We start from the raw sequence: 20,361 nt of genomic DNA on the forward strand, positions 1-20,361 counted from the left end.
TTCCCATATCTATGTCATTAGTTCCAACTTAATCACGACTTTTGACTGCTCTCATTCCCTTCCCAGTAGTTTTTCCAATCATTATCCTTTACATTGTGTGTCCAGTGAGACCATACATTTACCATACATTTACAGAACATTTACCATACTTTCTGAATTTTCATTCCAATTGCTGAAAAAAAGTCGCTGATATCCCTCACTATAAAATATCCCATTGAGTCCTACTTTCCTATTGTTGTAATCTAATAGCCCCTCAATCCCTGGGATAGCCCCTGACTTCAACACCATTCTTCTGAGTTGCTGTGACTGTGCATCTAATATATGTGCAGCATTAAGAAATTGCACTGGGCTTCCCAATTTGTCCTGCTGTAAATCTGGCAGAATGCAGCAAAGTTGACAGAAACACAATATGGCCATTATTATTTTGGGGCTTCTGCTTCTCTCTTACCAGAACGCCCTAGGTGTACTATGCTTTATGTATCCCAACGGATGTTTCCAATTTCTTGCATTTGAGCCCCGTTTTCCCTCCTCTGCCCCTGCCTAGATTCAGAGAATCATAGAATCCCTACAGTGCAGAAGGAGGCCATTTGGCCCAATATGTTTGCACGAACTCTCTGATAAAGTACCTTACCCAGGCCCTCTCCCCCGCCCTATCCCAGTAACCCCACATATTTACCCCGCCAATCACCCTAACTTACACATCTTGGGACACTGAGAGACAATTTTACCATGACCAATCCACCTAACCTGGACTGTTGGAGGAAACCAGAGCACCCAGAGGAAACCCACGCAGACACGGGAAGAACTTGCAAACTCCAAATTAAAATTCTGGGCAGAATAATTCAGAAACCCCTCATCTGTGTTGATGCTGAACAGTTTGGTGCAGTGGATCTCTTGTTGGTCAAAGATCCAGTTTATCTGCATTTATTGTTTCCATAGATGGTCTGGGGTCTCTGATAGCCTGTCTAGTTCGAAAACAAATGCACTGTAAAACCCCCATGGAATTAAAATGGTACTTATTCAATTTATCACGTATCGTTTCTTCTCTTCACTGCAAATACAAATTTTGAAAAGACTTCTGCAAAAGAAAAAGTGAATCTGAAAGTGTGAAAGCATTGAGGAAGATGGAAAAAGGTTAAATTCTGATCATTTCCACTGGGGCTAAAAAAAAATTAAAATGCACAAATCAGATAAGTAATTAGGAACTATCAAATGCAAGCAACTGTGAAAAACAATTAGTTCTCTTCCTATTTTCGAAATGTGTCCTCTGCTGACTGGGTGCGTTTTATAATTCTTTTGAGGGTAGCGTTCAAGCCTTGTCCCCAGCCTCCATCAACATCACTAATGTTAATACAACAAAATATTTATTAAAACCTCAACCTGATACGTCTTCTATAATGAAGCGGATTACAGATGCTGGAGTTATCTGTCTCGATATTTAAGTCTCGAGGCTTTGGAGAGGGTACAGAAAAGATTTACCAGGATGTTGCCTGGTATGGAGGGCATTAGCTATGAGGAGAGGTTGGAGAAACTTTATTTGTTCTCACTGGAACAACGGAGGTTGAGGGTCGACCTGATAGAAGACTACAAGATTATGAGGGGCATGGGCAGGGTGGATAGTCAGAAGCTTTTTCCCAAGGTGGAAGAGCCAATTACTAGGGGGCACAGGTTTAAGGTGTGAGGGGCAAGGTTTAAAGGAGATGTATGAGGCAAGTCTTTTACTCAGAGGGTGCTGGATGCCTGGAACTTGCTGCCGGGGGAGGTAATGGAAGCAGATACGATAGTGACTTTTAAGGGGCATCTGGAAAAAATACATGAATAGGATGGGAATGGAGGGATATGGTCCCAGGAAGGGTAGGGGGTTTTAGTTCAGATGGGCAGCATGGTTGGTGCAGGCTTGGAGGGCTGAAGGGCCTGTCCCTGTGCTGTAATTTTCTTTGTTCTTTGATATATACTATATAATACTTTGCTGTCCAAATCTGCGTCCCAAAAACTGCTTGATTACTGCCTCACTATTCCCTGGGATTTGGGAGAACTTAGGGCAAGACTAATGTCTAGTACCAATGCTCATGTGTACATATTGATGAATGCAGGTAAAGATCAGTCTCCCAGTTGGCACCATGGCAGTGCCTGGCTGGGCACCACAATTGTGCCAAGGGAGGTGGGGCTCTGATGGGGGAAAGTATGCACAAAGACAGAGGGTTTATGCAGGGGAAGAGCTCTGCAAGGGGGGAGGGTCATGCAGGGGAGGACATGCAGGAGATGGTCATGCAGAGGAAGTTATGGGGCGGTGGCGTGCCAGGGTGGGCCACAGAGAGGTTCGTGACAGGGGGGTGGGAGGGCCATGTCAGGTGTCCACCAGGGCACTCAACAGGAGGCTTTTGATGCCTCAATTTGATGTGGGGGTGACAGTGTCTCCGCCGATGGTGGGGGTGTGGTGCAATGTCCATCGGGAGGATGTCTCCTGGTTCACTCTCAGAACAAGGCGCCCTGCGCAATGTGCCCATGGGTGGTGTTTTTTTAAATTCCTTTAAGAGTTGTGGGCGTTGCTGGCTAGCCAGCATTTATTGCCCATCCCTAATTGCCCTTGGGAAGGTGGTGGTGAACTGCCTTCTTGAACCATGGCAGCCCCCGTGGTGTAGTTACACCCACAGTGTAATTAGGGAGGAAGTTCCAGGATTTTGACCGAGCAACAATGAAGGACCAGCAAAATATTTCCAAGTCAGGATGATGAGTGGCTTGGAGGCGAACATCCAGATGGTGATGTTCCCAAGTGCCTGATGCCCCTGTCCTTCCAGACGGTTGCAGTCGTAGGTTTGGAAGGAGCTGCCTAAGGAGCCTTGGTGAGTTCCTGTGGACATGGTGGGGGCATGGGTGGTATGAGTTGGCACTAAGTTAGCAAAGAGCCATGGGGGAGCAAGTTGGGCGACACAGATTGCCATTGAGCTTATGACTGGTCATGAGGGTGTGTAGGGAGAATGAAGTGGCATGAGTTGGCATGGCTGGAGTATGATGAGTGTGTATAGGGGGTGTGAGTTGGCATGGCTGGAGTATGATGAGTGTGTATAGGGGGCGTGAGTTGGCATGGCTGGAGTATGATGAGTGTGTGTAGGGGGTGTGAGTTGTGAGGGCTGGAGGGTTATTCTTGGTTCTGTTTTTAAATGGGACAAAGTCCCAGAGCACCGAGGGCAGCCTTTCAAACAGTCTACCTCTGCACCCAGCAGTCTATGTGACTGCCTCCGCAATGTTTCCAGGGCAGTGGGCCAGACTCCAGTCAAAACTGACACCCTTCCCCAACCTCAGAACAACAATCTGAATATTTGGCCATGTTCTCCTGAATTGGATTTGCTGAGTCAGAAATCTTCCTGACTCTGCAAATTTAGTCAATTACATCCTCTTGATAACTTACTTTCCTACCTATCTTTGCGCCATCAGCAAATTTAACATTCGGTCCCTTCATCCAAGTCATTGATGTAGATTCTAAATAGTGAGGCCCATGCACCGATCCCTGCGGCACTTCACTAGTAACAGTTTGCCAATCTGAAAATTATCCCTTTTTTTTCCTATTAGCCAACCAAACCATGCTATTATGTTACCCCGACACATTGAGCTCCTATTTTGTATAGCAAACAGTGATGTAACATCTTATTGAATGCCTTTTAGAAATCCAAGTACATCACATCCACAGGTTCCCCTTTATCCACTTTGCTCGATACTTCCTCAAATAACTCAAAGAATAAATTAGTGGAGCCTGATTTGTCTTTCACAAAACCAAAATCTGCCTGATTGTATGAAGATTTTAGAAATACCCCACAGTTCCCCTTCATAATGGATGCTAGCATTTTCCCTATGATAGATGTAGGGCTAAATGGCCTGCATTATCCTACTTTTTGTCTCCTGCCTTTCTTGAATAGTGGTGCTACATTTGTGCTTTTCCAGCCTGCTGGGACCGTTTCAGAATCTGAAACATTTTGGAAGATTATAACCCATGCATCTGTTGTCTATGTAGTCACTTCATTTAAAACCCTAGGATGCAGACCATCTGGTCTAGAGGACTTGTCAGCCTATAGCTCTAATTATCTTCCCGGTACCTTTCTCTCTAGTGATTGTGATTATTTTAACTTCTTCCCTCCCTTTTGCCTCTTGATGTTCAAGTACTCTTGGGGTTTTATTTGTTATTTTTACGGAGAAGACAGATGCAAAAGAGCTGTTCAATGCTTTTGCCATTTCCTTGTTACCTGAAAGCCCATAACACTCATTTCATGAACTGAAATTTTAGAATCATAGAATCCCTACAGTGCAGAAGGAGGCCATTTGGCCCATCGAGTCTGCACCGACCACAATCCCACCCAGGCCCTATCCCCGTAACCCCACGTATTTACACTGCTGGTCCCCCTGAGGGACAATTTAGCATGATCAATCAACCTAACTTGCACATCTTTGGACTGTGGGAGGAAACCGGAGCACCCGGAGGAAACCAACACAGACACGGGGAGAACGTGCAGACTCCACACTGAAATGTTGATACACAAACAAAGTGAGCGCACTGCCACATCTGTTGCTGTCCCAGCCCCATGGCAGATTAGAGGCAAGTTTTAGGCTGCTTTATTTTTTTTAACAAACAGCTTTAATTTTTTAGTAACTGCCGGAAGTTGTAAGGGCACGTCCATATCATTGAAGCAAAACTATGGAACTGAGAAAGCATTCCCAAATATCCAGGCACCTTTTTATTCTTTAAAATACTGATCAACCTGTTGTCTAGAGAAACATTTTTCAACATGAAGATAGAAATTACTGTTGGCAAAATAAAGCAGATATATTTAATGCATTTATATAACATTGCTCAATTGTAACTGAAGGGTTAAATGTGTTTACATTAAATGAGTCAATACCTTCCATTGAAACAGCTTGCAAAGGTTGGTCTTTCATACAGGTTAATCATTCATCTTCTATTGTCAGGAACAGTCATCCCTAGTGCCTCCTGCTTTGCAACCCTATCAAAGATGCTTGCAATCATTTAAAATAAACTGGGCTAAATGTTATTGCCCCCTGGGGGCAGAATGGCAAGGGAGGGGCGTGGGAAAATATTAGTGTCAAGTCAGTGGCACCATTCCCAAACCCTTACTGCTTACCTCCAAACCCCCACTGAAATTTTACCAGCATTCAGGGGAGTTGCAGGAGGAGCACCACCTGTGGGCCAATTGCAGACCTTAAATGGCCAAGTAAGTGCCACTTGAGGGCCTTCTCTTGTCACGACTAGGATCTTATCCATGGTGGGGGAGGATGGTGCCATATGTCCTCGCCAGCATATTTCACTGGGTGGGTTGGGGGCTGGGCAAGCAGGGAGGTGATTCCTTTTTGGGCCCCTGTGCATATCAGTACCCCCCTCCTTCAAGTAAATGCCACCCCCCCCCCCCCCCCCCCACATTACAGGTGGCATGTGGCACAGTGGTTAGCACTGCTGCCTCACAGCACCAGGGACCCAGGTTCGATTCCCGGCTTGGGTCACTGTCTGTGTGGAGTTTGCACATTCTCCCTGTGTCTGCATGGGTTTTCTCCGGGTGCTCCGGTTTCCTTTCACAGTCTGAAAGACATGCTGGTTAGGTGCATTGACCCGAATAGGTGCCGGAGTATGGTGACTAGAGGAATTTCACAGTAACTTCATTGCAGTGTTAATGTAAGCCGACTTGAGGGGTGACCTGATAGTAGTCTACAAGATTGAGGGGCATGGGCAGAGTGGATAGTCAGAAGATTTTTCCCAGGGTGGAAAAGTCAATTACTAGGGGGCATAGGTTTGAGGTGCCAGGGGCATGGTTTAAAGGAGATGTACGAGGCAAGTTTTTTTACATAGAGGATGGTGGGTCCCTGGAACTCACTGCCGGGAGCGGTAATGGAAGCAGATACGATGGTGACTTTTAAGGGGCATCTTGACAAATACATGAATAGGATGGGAATAGAGGGATATAGTCCCTGGAAGGGTAGGAAGCTTTAGTTCAGTCAGGCGGCATGGCCGGTGCAGGCTTGGAGGGCCAAAGGGCCTGTTCCTGTGCTGTAATTTTCACTGTTCTTTGTTATTCCCTCTACCCTATCATATCCTCTTGTAACCACCCCTCCACTCCCCTCCATACCCTCGCCAGGATGTGCCAGCTTGGCCCCAGTGAGTCCCAGGACTGAGTTTGAAGTTCAGATGCATCACAGCAAACTTGCATCTTAGATAACTGCAGTACCGGCTATGCCCACCGTTCCTGCTGGCACTGCTGGGACAAGAAAGCTGGTGGCCATTTGATTGGCTGACAGTTCTGGAGGATAGACTTCCTGCTGGTTGGCAAAGGGGAAGGCCCAACTCAAACCAATTAAAGGTTTTGTGGCATTAAATAGATGTGGGACAGGCTGGATAAGCGAGGGTGGGCTTGCCTCTGATGTTGGGGTGGGAGGGAACAGAGAACTCATTTCCAGCAAAAATTCAGCCCACTAAAGTGCACAAATGGCTTAATTTTAACAAGCTCTCAGTCAGCATTAATAAGTGGCATTGGACTCGGGTAGACAGCATCTGCCAATCCAGCTGCAGCCATTTTGAAAGTGCTTTTCCTTGGCGCTGTCAATAGGCCTCTTGGTTATACATATGATGTTTCTATGATGTCGGCAGGGATGCAAGTTATAGTTCTGTAGGGACAGTAGATGGAGCACGCACCACGGAGTCTCTGCCTATGTTGACGGTTCCTAAAATGGACAACTGTTCACTTTTCTAAAAAGACCGTTGAAACATTTCTGCCAGTCCGGCTCACCCTTCTCCTTCAGTTCCCCTCCCATTGTCCAGGACCACCTATGGACTATCTCAGTGTTCACGCCACCCAATATTGTCGTCTAGTATAGCAGGATGCCCAAACAAGGATTTGGCAGCGAGATCCATGTCAGAGTAAGTCTTGGGCTTCCTGTTGACAGGAGTAGATGGATGGCTGGCATACTTCTCCAGACAACGACACAAAAATTAAAATCTCGCTTAGGTTCGGCAGGAATGTAGTCAGTGAAGGGACTCTGAATCTTGGCGTTTTCAGGGAACCAGGGGCAGCCTGTCCAATTACCTCCAGGCTGGGGTTTGCTCTCCAGTATATTCTTACGAATTATTAATTTTGCTGCTTATGTTGCCCTGTGGGTGTTGACCCCTCATGTTGTTGGTTTTACAGCTTAATATACAAACCTTCATCATGAGTGTGTGAATCTACTGATGACCATGAAACCATTGTCGATTGTCGGAAAATCCCATCTGGTTCACTAATACCCTTTAGGGAAGGAAATCTGTTGTCCTTTCCTAATCTGACCTACATGTGACTCCAGAGTCACAGAAATGTGGTTGACTCAACTGCCCTCAGAAATAGCCTAGCAAGACACTCCGTTGGATCAGCCTTTTCAAGGCAGCAGCCCACAACCACCTTCTCAAGGGCAACTAGGGATGGGCAATTAATGCTGGCCAGCCAGCGATGTCCATCCCCCATGAATGAATTAAAGAAAAACAAATTGGTAACTATTTTCAAAGTTGCAAATAATAATTGGGAGCCACAGCTGACCCTAAACAGGCATCTTCATCTCTGTTTATGCATCATAGTGATACAAATGGTTAAAATCCCAAATACAAGCATCTCACTGTCATTATCTAAATCAAATAATACTCATCTAATTACAGCCCCAATCCTGTTTTAATTCTAAACCCTGGCAACTTCCCTGCATTAATGAGATTTCCAGTCAAATAACATCCACAGAGCAGGAACAGCTCCAAGGAATCTCCTGACTCTTTGGTTCCAAGAACCTTCTGAAACAAGTTTTTGAAGAAAACAAACATTGACAATCCAACTGTCAGGCCCGGTTGTGAAATGTCCTTTGAGGAAAATGGAAAGCTTTTAACAGCTGGATTTTAGCAGCTTGTCATTGGGGAAAATGCTAAATAAATGCCCCACTAATTCTCAGAAACTATCAGCTCACCTAAATATACAGTCGGGTTATAATGAAAAAAAGGCATTGGGCTCAACCAGTCCATGTCAGTTTTCACCACACGCACAAATAAATAGCTTTAATCACATTTATAAAACTTCCTCCATATACCTTAAATTTATTTTATCTTAATTGAATTTAATCCCTTTCCCCTTCCAAACCTATTTCCTTCTGTGTACCCTCCACCCCCCGCAATAATTTCTTTCCCAATTCATTTACAGTTGCACTTTCACAATCACATTCTCATTAGTAATTCCTTCATTAGGACATTTCTGCATCTACTGATCTGCTCAACCACACCCTCGCCTCCATCTTTGATGCCCTTTACCCCATTAAAACTGTGACCTCTCTCAGTCCGGTACAGCCCTCATCTCCATTCCCTGAAATCCAAGATTTGAACAGCCACAACAGACTGTTTATTTAGTCATTCACCCGCAAATCTGGCTGGACTACATAAAGCACGGTCATGTCCTTCTCCAATCTGTTAAAATGGCTCACTATTCCTGCAATGCAAATATCCCTTGTTTCTTTTCTTTGTCATACATGGTGTTCCCTAAACACCGCTCCACTGTCCTTCAGCATCTGACAAACTGTGGGGAAGGGAGGGAAATCACGATACTGAATTTGATGATCAGCCAGGATCAAAATGAATGGCGGAGCAGGCTCAATGGGCCGAATGGCCTATTTCTGCTTCTAGTTTCTATGTTTCGAAACCCCTACCCACTTTTCCCAGAACTCCAGATTTAGATCATTGATTACACAGTACCAAAATAGTTCTTATTAAGTCAGTGCTGACTTTGGGTGGGGATTTTCCACCCCACCCCCGCAGTGTGTTTTGCAGTGGCAGAGGCGGCACACCATTGGCTAGTGGCGGGATCATCTGGTCCAGCTGCTGCCAATGGGGTTTCCTGTTGTTTGCACCCTCTGACACCAGAGAACCCATCACAAGGGGGTCGCAGAAAATCCCTCTGGCAGGAACAGCCAAAAAATCCCACCCATTGTATGTGACTATGCCAAAGGTAAGCTATCTCTCCTTGATCTTCTCAGGCTTCTGAAGCCTTAGACACCAGTAGAAATAACCAGGCATTACTGACAGGTGAGGGATTATTTTAAACAACACTAATTTTTCCTCTCACCACCCGTCTGTGAACAGAAAGGTGTTTCCTTATCTTTATTCGTGGTGATATATTCCCCAACCCTTTGGTTTTGGTGTGATGCAATTTACTATTAGATAGGATGAACTCAAAGGGTTAGTTTATTTATATACATTCAAAGCATGAAAAGTAGGTTGATAACATTCCGCTGACATGCAGATAATAAAGAGAGTGATAGGGAAAACAAAGATTTATAGATTTAGAAATAATATAAATATTATTTCATGTGGGTTCCAGAATCCAGAATCAAAGTCCAATGAGGTATTCCTTCACGGAAGTTGGCTGTCTTGTAAAATTCATTTTTCTGGTGCGGATTTTACATAATGAAAGAGGCCCGCAGAGATGAATCAGTCTAGTAGGCAATGCACAGAACTTCCAACAGAAGCAGCAGAGGTGGAGCCAGGTGCCCAATGTGAGCCAGAGCTCCTTTCCTGTGAGTCAGATGAGAAACAGCAGACTGAGACTTTGCAGTTCAGCAAGGTCATATTGTGTGTTTCACAAGCCAGAGACCCATGTCACATGACTCCCACCTTTTAACCATCTTTGACAAAGGATGTGTATCCATCATCTGGATTCCAATAACTGTTGAATGCCTGGGGCATTAACAATCGATGGAAGGTTGTGTGGCCTTCTTTGCAGATGATCCACCTCCTTCTGGCAAGCTATTAGTCACAAGTAAGGCTTACATTAATACTGCAATGAAGTTACTGTGAAATTCCCCAAGTCGCCACAGTCCGGCGCCAATTTGGGTCAATGCACCTAACCAGCATGTCTTTCAGACTGTGGGAGGAAACCGGAGCACCGGAGAAAACCCACGCAGACACAGGCTGAACGTGCAAACTCCACACAGACAGTGATCCGAGCCAGGAATCGAATCCAGGTCCCTGGCGCTGTGAAGCAGCAGTGCTAATCACTGTGCTACCATACTGCTTTATAGTCCATAGGGGATCGTTAGTGGCACCTAAGAGATAATGAGGTGTGAGTTATCCTACAACTGCTAAGTAGCTTCCTTAGTTTCGGGATCAGAGACAGACAGTTTCAACCATTTTAAAGGTCTTTGATCAATGTGTGCAAGTTTGCGAATGATACAATGCTAGGTTGTAAAATAAGGTGAAGAGGATGCATCAAGTCTACACAGAGGTATGGATAAGTTAAGTGACTGGGCATGATCTTATTAAATGGAGGAGCAGACTCAACGGGCCTAGTGTACTATTCCTGTTCCTAATTCCCACATTCATATTTTTTTTTCCTTTTGCAAAACTTATCAAGTTTTTTTTGATTATTGTCACAAATATTAACACTGCAATGAAGTTACTGTGAAAATCCCCTAGTTGCCAAACTCCAGTGCCTGTTCGGTCAATGCACCTAACCAGCCTGTCTTTCAACTGTGGGAGGAAACTGGAGCACCCAGAGGAGACACAGGGAGAATGTTCAGATTCCACACAGACAGGGACCCAAGCTGGGAATCGAACCCGGGTCCCTGGCGCTGTGAAGCAGCAATGCTAACCATTGTGCCACCAGGCCACCCCAGTGCTAATATAGGATTATATGGCTACCTTCCAGACTGTATGGTTACAAAATGCGATTATAAAGTTTAATTTCTTGTTTTTCTTTTTCACAGGCAAATTCAGAAGATTGTTCATGATATCCAAAAGAATGATGGTGGGTTTATGAGCAGGTTTAAAAAGTAAGTTTGAATTTAGTCTAAACCTAATTGCTGATCAGAATTCAGCCATCAGTCTTTGTTAAAACCATGAAATAACTATAACTTAAATGTTTATTTTTGCTTCAAAAATATATGCTGCAGAACCTTCATTATTTCACTTTCCTTTCTCTATATATGTCTGGACTTTCTCCCCAATACTAATCACTTTGAATGTATTCAATCGTATAATAATCCACTGCTCTTCACAAACAGCACATGCCATCTATCTGTCAAATACATTATTCCCTGTTAAATACCAAAATAGATCCAAATTCATTGGAGTTATGACCCTCATGATTAAGGACAGAATTCTCCGATCTCACCCACAGCTGGGATTCTCCAGTCCCGCTGCAGTGAATGTAGATTTGGCTGAGCGCCAAATTCATTGTTATTGCTGGCAGTGGTGATGGGACATCCGAGATCAGAGAATTCCAGCCTAAGAAAGCCGATTTAGAATGTATAATTCCAAATGATTTAATTTACTATATATATGCTGTCGCTTTATCATTTTGCTGTACTGTGTATTCCTCCAACTGTGGCCCTTATGGCATTGACTTCCACTGGTAACCGCGCCTTCAGATACCCAGGATCAAAGCACTGGAATTCCCTCTCTAAACCTCTTCACTTCTCTTCTCCTTTAGAATGCTCCATCAACCTACCTCTTTGACTAGGTATTGGGTACCTATCCTTATATCTCCTTTAACTCAATGTAAATCTTTGACTAATTATTATCCTGCTAAGTACCTTCAAATGTTTCTATAGGCTGCTATATAATTGCAAGTTGTTATTATGCATTATCTACTAGAATGTGATAATTTATATAAAGTTTGATACATTTATGTATTATTTGAAAGTGATTGTTTACTTAAGGGATAAGTATCACGTGGTTATATGGTTTTGTATATCTGCTTCATTCATATATCTTGTATGTACCTCCAGGAAAAACATTTGAAAAATAGATTTCTTTTCAACAGCTAAAAAGTTCTTAAATTCTCAAAGGAATTGTAGATAATTTCTATTAGTTTGTGTAGTTTTGCTGGATTGTATAAATGCTATTTTGTTTTATTATGGTTACAGCTTGTTGAACAAGATTTTTTGCCTCCCTTTCTCTGAAGAAACCAAGTGATACAAAATGAACTTGAAAAAAGTTTCAGTTTTGTTCTGAACCCAAAAGTATTGACAGGTTCCAGGCATTAACTTGTTCATGCAGGAGTCCCCCTTTAGAATTGGCTGCAGCACAGATTGAGGACAGGAATCATGATGGCTGCTGAGATGCTACGACAGCTGCCATGTGGTAATGGCTGCTGACCTTGAAACTTTCTGGCTGTTATCCAAAAACCGCAGTAAATGATGTGTCCAGGCTCATAAAAGCAAATTACTGCGGATGCTGGAGTCTGAAACCAAAAGAGAAAATGCTGGAAAATCTCAGCAGGTCTGGCAGCATCTGTGGAGAGGAAAGAGCTGACATTTCAAGTCCAGATGACCCTTTGTCAAAGCTTGACTGACCCTCATTATTTTTGCTGATATGAACTATCTAAGACCTATATAGGTGGCTGGGATGAAGATACTTACAGACTCTTCAAAGATTCTCCATTCTGAGAGGAATGAACTGGTTTGAAGGCCCACTTTAACTGGGATTTATAGCATTTTGCATCTCTGGCAGAGAATTATAAAAAGAGACGGTGTTTTGAGTTAATTCTCACCTCACTTGTGGTATAGTTAAATGCTTCTGCTGGTTTCATTTGGCAGCTTTCACCCTGGTCTGAAAAAAAAAGACTAGAAAGTGGATGGGGAAATACTTTGGACAACTGCCTTTTTTACTTAGTCCTGCGTATAGAAATTATGATCGAGATTCGCCGAACTCACCGTGGCTGAGATTCTCTGGTCCCGCGGCTGGGATTCTCTGGTCCCACTGCCGTGAATGGAGATTTGGCTGAGCGCTGTTATGACCCAATCCAGAAACTCCAAGGTGTGTTATGAAGTCAACCTAGGCCATAAAGTTTTGCACTTTGAATTTGGCATGGGTAAACATAAGATATTTCACTCCAGGTATAATTCAAGTGACCCACTGGGGAGCTTTTATGAAACAAAGTTTATTTAAAAACACAGTTAATATAAAATAAGTTAATTAGCATAAATTTTACCAATTACAAAAAAACAACCATGATACTGTATAAACCTTAACAGCTAAGTACGCTGTTCCAAATCAAACAACCCTCACAAACATATACCCCGTTCTAGGTTTGGCACAAAAAGCAAGAATACTCACGCGATGCTGAATTCTGCAGCTTTTTAACACTTGCTGTGAAATAGTCCTCTGAAATGTTGAATTAAAATGCAGGCTTCCCAGTCCTGGAGCTTTCAGTCACCTCTGGAGCTTCTAGCACCTACCCACAGACAGCAGAATTTTCACTCCAGACAGACCGACAGCACACTGCTTTCAGCCTGTAATCCAAAAAGCTTCTGACCAAAATTAAACTAAAACCCGTCCAAAGCCAGAGCATGACCTGTCAATCATTCTCCACCCAACAATTCCAAAAGGGTCATAAAACTCCAGAACACTGTATTAGCCCAGATTAAAAATAAACAAGATGCTTACTATATTGCTTCAGCAACAATTAGAGGTCACCAGTTCACAGACAGTTTGGTGCCAAAATAAACTACCAGGGCCTGTTTGAAAAAAACAGCAGAATAATATGATTAAAAATACATTCCTTAAAGGCACAGCAGCGTGTATATCAGAATAATATGATTAAAAATACATTCCTTAAAGGCACCAAATTCATCGTTCTCACTGTCAGTGGTGGCAGGGCAAAAGACGTAGGAGAATCCCGGCTTATACTTCTGGGTACCACAGCGAAGCAACAGTTCCAGTTGCGAAAGTCTTGATGGTGAATATTCGCATCTAGCTCAGTCATCCGCACAACTGCCTCTTCATAAAGATAACAATGGGGATAGGAAATCCTGGCTACGTTTTTATATTGTTGTCCTACTTGAGGGGCACTGACGCCAATGTAGCATAAATAGTGTATTCAATCTGGAATCTGTTAATCATTTATGGCACGGCTATGCACTGGATAAACTCACCTGAAACACCTCTGTCTATGTTGGGTTGCTTTATGACTGTAGAAAATTTGACAACTACAGAATTATGGAATTGCATTCTTCCCTTAAGGGTGGAAATGAATGTTAATTATGAATCTGATTGGATGTACCATTTTCTGATGTGAGGAGGCTAGTTGGAAATGGTAAATTATTTGTTATCATGGGCCTATAAAGCTTGAGTACAATAACTGCTCATCGCTGTCACTGGATGATACATGTATCAAAGGATTTTTATTTCTATATTACTAAACCAATCATAATATAATCTATTGATCCTCATTTTTCTCCAGCCCCACTTTCTTGCTCTGATTGTGAAATCTAGCTCTACAGTGAGCAGCATCGTCTTAAAAGATAAAAACTCGACCTTTGACCTCTCAGCCCTAATCTTGTCATTCTTTTTGTATTGTCGCTTTCACTCAAATGAGTTTTATATATTCCAATCTGATTGATTTGAGAATTGCCCTGCAATTCTTATTCCTTTAAAATGATAACGTGCAACATATTTCCATTTCTTTCCGAATGTTTTGGGAAGGTTAACTAAATATTAAGAATGCTTCCAACCGGGCATTTGGTGAGAGCAGACAATTTTCTGAATGGCTAGTAAACCTTCCTTGAATCTAACAAAACCACACCTTGATTATTTTGTGGAAAATGTACTCCTTATCTTTGCTAATAGTATCTTCATTTGCTAAGCTCTGAGCCTTTCCTCTAACTCATAGGTTCCAAAATGAACAAGTGGCCCTGATGCGTAAAACTGGGAAAAGTACTTGGGATCGGTATGAATGAACAAAGAAAACCTGTTGTTTTTTTTTTCCCCCCTCTCCAGTGTGCTATTGAATTTGTGTGTTCATGTGTCCAGGAGCTTTTATAAACCAGTGTGTATAACAGGTAACACTTAACCTGCTTGATTGTCTTTAACTTTACTGGTACTAACTCATATTGTAGCATATGGAATAATCACAGCAGTTAAATATTTTGGGGCCTATAATTTTTTATATTGATACATTCAAAATAGTGTCAAGATGTAAATTTGGGAACAAAAGGAAGATTTATACAATATTCCATCCAAATATAGCAAAGTATCACATTTCCTTGAGTAGTTTTCATTGCACTTTATGAAAATGGACTAAAAATATCAAAACTACACATTACATGTTGTTTTGGGGTCATAAATAAATATGAAGGGGAGCTATACATTTGAGAGCTATTTATGTACTTTGGTTTTAGCTACCCAGCATTAGTTCCTGCTGAGATACTTTGGCCTCCAGCTGGGTACCATCTGAAGCACAAGTCTATCCATATTGCCACTTCCTCATTGGGGAACTGCACCTGAACTTCAAAGGAAGCGAATCTTTTAACTGTTCTTTCCTCTCTGAGGTGGAGTGCTTTGCTGGTGCATAGTTTTCCATTCAGGGATGTAACCAAAACCGGTCCGTCTCTATACTAGTTGGTGTTCAGATTTGAATTCATGATTCAGAGCTCAACAACCTTAAGAGAAAGTGTAATGTTTGACAAGCGATTTGCGAGCTCTGCTATGTAAGAATGGGGGATCAGTGGCAGTGCTATTTTAAGACAAGATAAAACTAAAGAACTGCACTGGGAATCTTAATATAAATAGCAACTGTTGGAAATACACAGAGGTTGGGCACTTATATAAAGAGAAAAGTCTATTTCTGAACAAGGCAAGCTGGTTTTCAAGGAAACGTGATACATTTGGACAGTCTCTTTGGAGTTCAGTAAAACATTGGTTTTATGAAATTCCTAATACTTTAAGTGAAAAGAATCCTTAAACTCACTGACATCCCGAAGACTGTTGGTATTCATAAGATCACTCATGACTTAATTATTACAAGTTTCTCGGTCCATTTATTTCTTATAAGTGATCGTTCCTTTGTACAATTAGAAACTAAAACTAACCTGGAGAAGCTAACAGTGCTGTTACATTGAAAGTTAATACAAAGGCTAAACCTTTACTAAAAATATTTTATTGCCATTGTAGGTATTATGGGCACGGGAACAAGTGACTTGTGCTAGTCAGGGATCAGCAAGCTGCAGCCCACCAGTGGCATGGGGATTAGACTGGAGTCCCATCAGGCCTCCATTTGGCTTGAAGGGATAGCCACTCTTGTTAACATACATAGAAACCCTACAGTGCAGAAGGAGGCCATTCGGCCCATCGAGTCTGCACCGACCACAATCCCACCCAGGCCCTACCCCCACATATTTACCCGCTAATCCCTCTAACTACACATCTCAGGGACAATTTTTAACCTGGCCAATCAACCTAACCCGCACATCTTGTCTGCCAGTTCTACATTTAAACTTGAAATCTACCCCAAATTTTCTTAAAAAGCACACCAGAGATTTGTAAGAAAGTATATATTTTATATATATATATATACATAGTTTTATATTCTGTTGCTCTAATCAAAAGTGTTTTTATTTACTTATCAGGTGCTTTTCAAAGAAGTAATATCAGTGGCATGCATTGCGAGAGTGAACCAAGTACCATTATACTTCTAACATGCACGCACTAACTTGGAGTAGTCCTTAGCTCTGGTTAATCTCTGTGCACATTGAAACCACTAACATTTTGAAGTTCCACATTCCCAGATATTAGCATTTTGTCTTCAATATGCTGACATCCATTTTTCTTTTAATATTATCAGATTCACAAAACATGCGCCACCCACTGTTCCTCAGAGAGATTACTCAGGTAAATTTGTTTACGAAGCACACCTTTCATATGTGACTGGATGAGTGGAGGTTTACAGAGTAATGTAGACAGCAGAGAAGTGGAGAATGTTAACCACATTTAGTTCTGGCTAGATATATTCCAGGAATCGTTGGGAACAATGTCCATGGTCATATGAGGAGAAATTTCTTCAGCCGGAGAGTGGTGAATCTGTGGAATTCATTGTCACAGAAGGTAGCACAGTGGTTAGCACTGCTGCTTCACAGCTCCAGGGTCCCGGGTTCGATTCCTGGCTCGGGTCACTGTCTGTGTGGAGTTTGCACATTCTCCTCGTGTCTGCGTGGGTTTCCTCTGGGTGCTCCGGTTTCCTCCCACAATCCAAAGATGTGCGGGTTAGGTTGATTGGCCAGGTTTAAAAAATTGCCCCTTAGAGTCCTAGGATGCGTAGGTTAGAGGGATTAGCAGGTAGAATATGTGGGGGTAGGGCCTGGGTGGGATTGTGGTCGGTGCAGACTCGATGGGCCGAATGGCCTCCTTCTGCCCTGTAGGGTTCCTATGATTTCTTCCTAAGGCTGTGGAGGCCAGGTCATTGAGTGTCTTTAAGACAGAGATAGATAGGTTCTTGATCAATAAGGGAATCAAGGGTTACGGGGAGAAGGCAGGAGAATGGGGATGAGAATCATATCAGCCATGATCGAATGGCAGAGCAGACTCGATGGGCCGAATGGCCTAATTATGTTCCTATATCTTATGGTCATAGCAAGAATATCTGCTTGGAAATGTATCAGAGCTCAAGATCAGGAACTTTTAGGAATGAGATTTATATTTTTGTACAAGATGAGACTATGCATATGTAGCTATTTATATTTTTGACTGAAACACGTTAAAAGTGAGTTTCATTGCAGATACTGGCCTTGTCTTGATGAATACACAAGACAATATAGGATGGCCCTCCAATCTAAATGTGCAAAACATCCTGGTATGATTTTGGAAGGATATTGGCTGATTTGCAATGCATTCTACACTCTGTTGAATTTATTTTGAACAGAATTCAGTGTGTCGGGGGGATTTTCCGGGCCCATCCACCACGGGCACAAATCCCATTATGGCCTCTCGTGAGAAGACCAAAATGGGATTTGCATCAGGGAGATCTCAGAATGAGATCATCCCCTCCCCCCTACTGGTGACGTAATTGGAGTCACATTTAGAAAAGATGTGGACCGGATTTGAATGAATTTAAATGAATTAACATCTGCTTAAATGACGTACCGCAGTATGATCCAGGAACATCAGACCTTCCTGCCCATTGTTGTGACATAATGCTGGCAGGAATCACTACTGACCAGCAGGCAGGCCCATAGCGGGGGTTTCCATTTGGGGGCGGGGAGAGCAGTGATTAAAGGTGGCGAGGACTGATGCTGACAACTTGGGTAGGGGGTAGGTCAATGCCCCAAAGACCTGCTGGCAGCATGGATGAGGGACAGTCACCCCGATGCCTGCTAGTTTCGAGGGGGAGTGGGGTGGTGACAGTAGTTTACCAAATCTGTTTACCAAATTTGATTAACAGCTGTAAAGCATGCATGTTTTTGAGATGGCTCGTTATAACATAGGACTAAAGAAGTCTTGTAATATTCAGCTTATGTTATTCTGTTTCGGCACGTTATTTTGGAATTGAATTCATTCATCAGAAATTTAAAAATTGATATGTCAATCTTTCTTAAAATAAAGCTCATGTAATATTACAGCAGACCTGTCACAAAGCCTTAAGGAATTAGCACAGAAGTGCATATGCCAATGATCTTGGCAACATTACAGGAAAGTAATTGGTCCAACCACCACTCCAACTTCTCACACTGCAGGGGTCTTGGGATGATACTGGCCTGAATCTCCAAGTGGTGACCATTTCTACAAGTTGACTGGCCACTATACCTGGTCTTATGTTGCGTAGTACAGTCAATGGTATACTATGTCATGGAAGACCAAACATACAAGAGCTTTCAATCTTGGAGTCCCCAATCCAGTTATCCCCCTCTTGAATCTCTAGCTTGTAAAGTGCAAGTTGAGGCTTCACCTCTGACAAGCTTTATTGGAGCTTCGATACAAGCAGGAGTGAACTGGAAAAGCCAAGGATGTTTAGCTTGATAATTAATTTCATTATTTAATACAGAGTAATGGCCAACCTGCTACATCTTTCTATTTGGTTCATCTGCTCTTCAGGTGGTTAAAGACAAAACTAACTAACCAGTAATTATCCTGGTGGATCATCAGGACGAATGAAAAGTTAGCCTTAATCTTTTCTTCTGCAGCATCCAAATCTTAGATTGTTTTATTTTACAAGTTGTTCCAAATGAGGCTATGCAAATATTTTGTACTGTACATATATTAATGCTTGCCGACTCACTGAATTAGATTGTAACCTATTCAGCTTTCTATTCTTGTTCCTGTTCTTTTAATTAGAAGGTGCTGAAGGACAAGAGGGAGGACGATGGTCTGACAATGAATTTGTAAGTGTTGAGAATGTTTGCATTGCCGTTGATGCTCAGATACCTCTACTGAGAGATTTTCCAAAGTTGCAAAGGGAATACATGTTAAACACCATTATTCTGTTTCAAATATTACTTCAATGAGATTTTTACTATTTCTATTTTTTTTAAACTGTCCGCTACAGTTTTTTGAAACTCAACACCCTCTAGTATTGCCCGGATAGTAAGGCTGTGTGGGATCTGAGGTTTCTCAACATACTGAAGAAAATCGCAACTGTCAGTTTTAATTCATAGAATCTACAATGCAGAAGGAGGCCGTATGGCCCATCGAGCCTACACCGACAACAATCCCACCCAGGTCCTGTCCAATCTCTGTAACCCCACATATTTACCCTCCTAATCCCCCTGACATTAAGGGGCAATTTAGAATGGTCAATCAACTTAAACTACACATCGTTGGACTATTGGAGAAAGACATGACACCAATGTTACTTTTTCATTCATTCACAAGATGTGGGTGTTGCTGGCAAGGGCAGCATTTATTGCCCTTCCCTAATTGCCCTGAAGAAGGTGGCAGTGAGCTGCCCTCTTGAACTGTTGCTGCCCTTGTGATATGAATGCACTCACAGTGCTTTTAGGAAGGGAGTTTCAGGATTTTGACACAGTGACAGTGAAGGAAGTTGGGGTGATGTTTTATTTGGAAGGGCAAGTGCAGGTGATGGGGGGGTGGGAGTCTCCATGCACTTGCTACCCTCATTCTTCTCAAGGTTGCAGGTCTAGAAGGTGCCGATTAAAGCAAGGTGTTGTCGTGTATCTTGTAGATACTGTTCCCGCCATGGTGCACTGGTGGTACAGAGAAAAAATGTTTAATGTAGCAGTTGGGGTTCCAGTCAAGTAAGCTGCTTTGTCCTGAATGGTTTTGAGCTTCTTGAATGTTATTACAGCTGTGCCCATCTAGGCAATTGAGTTTTTTTATCTATTCATTGGATGTAGACTTCACTGGCTAGGCCAGCATTCATTGCCCATCCCTAATTGGTCTTGAGAAGGTGGTGGTAAGTTGCCTTCTTGAACTGTTGCAGTCCATGTGGTGTAGGTACATCCACAGTGCAGTCAGGGAGGGAGTTCCAGGATTTTGACCCAGTATTCCATCACATTCCTGAATTGTGCTTTGTTCATGGTGGACAAGCTTAAGGGAGTTAGGATTTTGATAGACTGGCAGAATTCCCAGCCTCT

The 20,361-nt window shown here is 42.7% G+C and overlaps 2 protein-coding genes across 15 annotated transcripts in view; one reads left to right on the forward strand and one right to left on the reverse strand.

Annotated features, from left to right (window-relative positions):
* Positions 1-13,572, reverse strand: part of dntt (deoxynucleotidyltransferase, terminal) — a 418,285-nt gene extending 404,713 nt beyond the window's left edge. For both annotated transcript variants that reach the window (XM_078223496.1, XM_078223495.1), the window contains exons 1-2: positions 13,115-13,572; positions 12,712-12,832 (exon numbers count right to left, since the gene is read on the reverse strand). The gene's annotated coding sequence lies outside the window, so the exon portion shown is untranslated. The remainder of the gene's footprint in view (positions 1-12,711; positions 12,833-13,114) is intronic.
* blnk (B cell linker) overlaps positions 1-20,361 on the forward strand; it is a 223,981-nt gene that overhangs the window by 110,722 nt on the left and 92,898 nt on the right. For 7 of the 13 annotated variants that reach the window (XM_078223481.1, XM_078223483.1, XM_078223486.1 and 4 more), the window contains 4 exons: positions 10,762-10,827; positions 14,670-14,726; positions 16,620-16,666; positions 19,103-19,149. In XM_078223481.1, coding sequence (XP_078079607.1) covers positions 10,762-10,827; positions 14,670-14,726; positions 16,620-16,666; positions 19,103-19,149 — 217 coding nt within the window. The remainder of the gene's footprint in view (positions 1-10,761; positions 10,828-14,669; positions 14,727-16,619; positions 16,667-19,102; positions 19,150-20,361) is intronic. The other 6 variants (XM_078223482.1, XM_078223484.1, XM_078223488.1 and 3 more) reach the window with 1 other exon arrangement.

This window comes from Mustelus asterias, chromosome 11 (assembly GCF_964213995.1).
Source record: "Mustelus asterias chromosome 11, sMusAst1.hap1.1, whole genome shotgun sequence".
Taxonomy (NCBI): domain Eukaryota; kingdom Metazoa; phylum Chordata; class Chondrichthyes; order Carcharhiniformes; family Triakidae; genus Mustelus; species Mustelus asterias.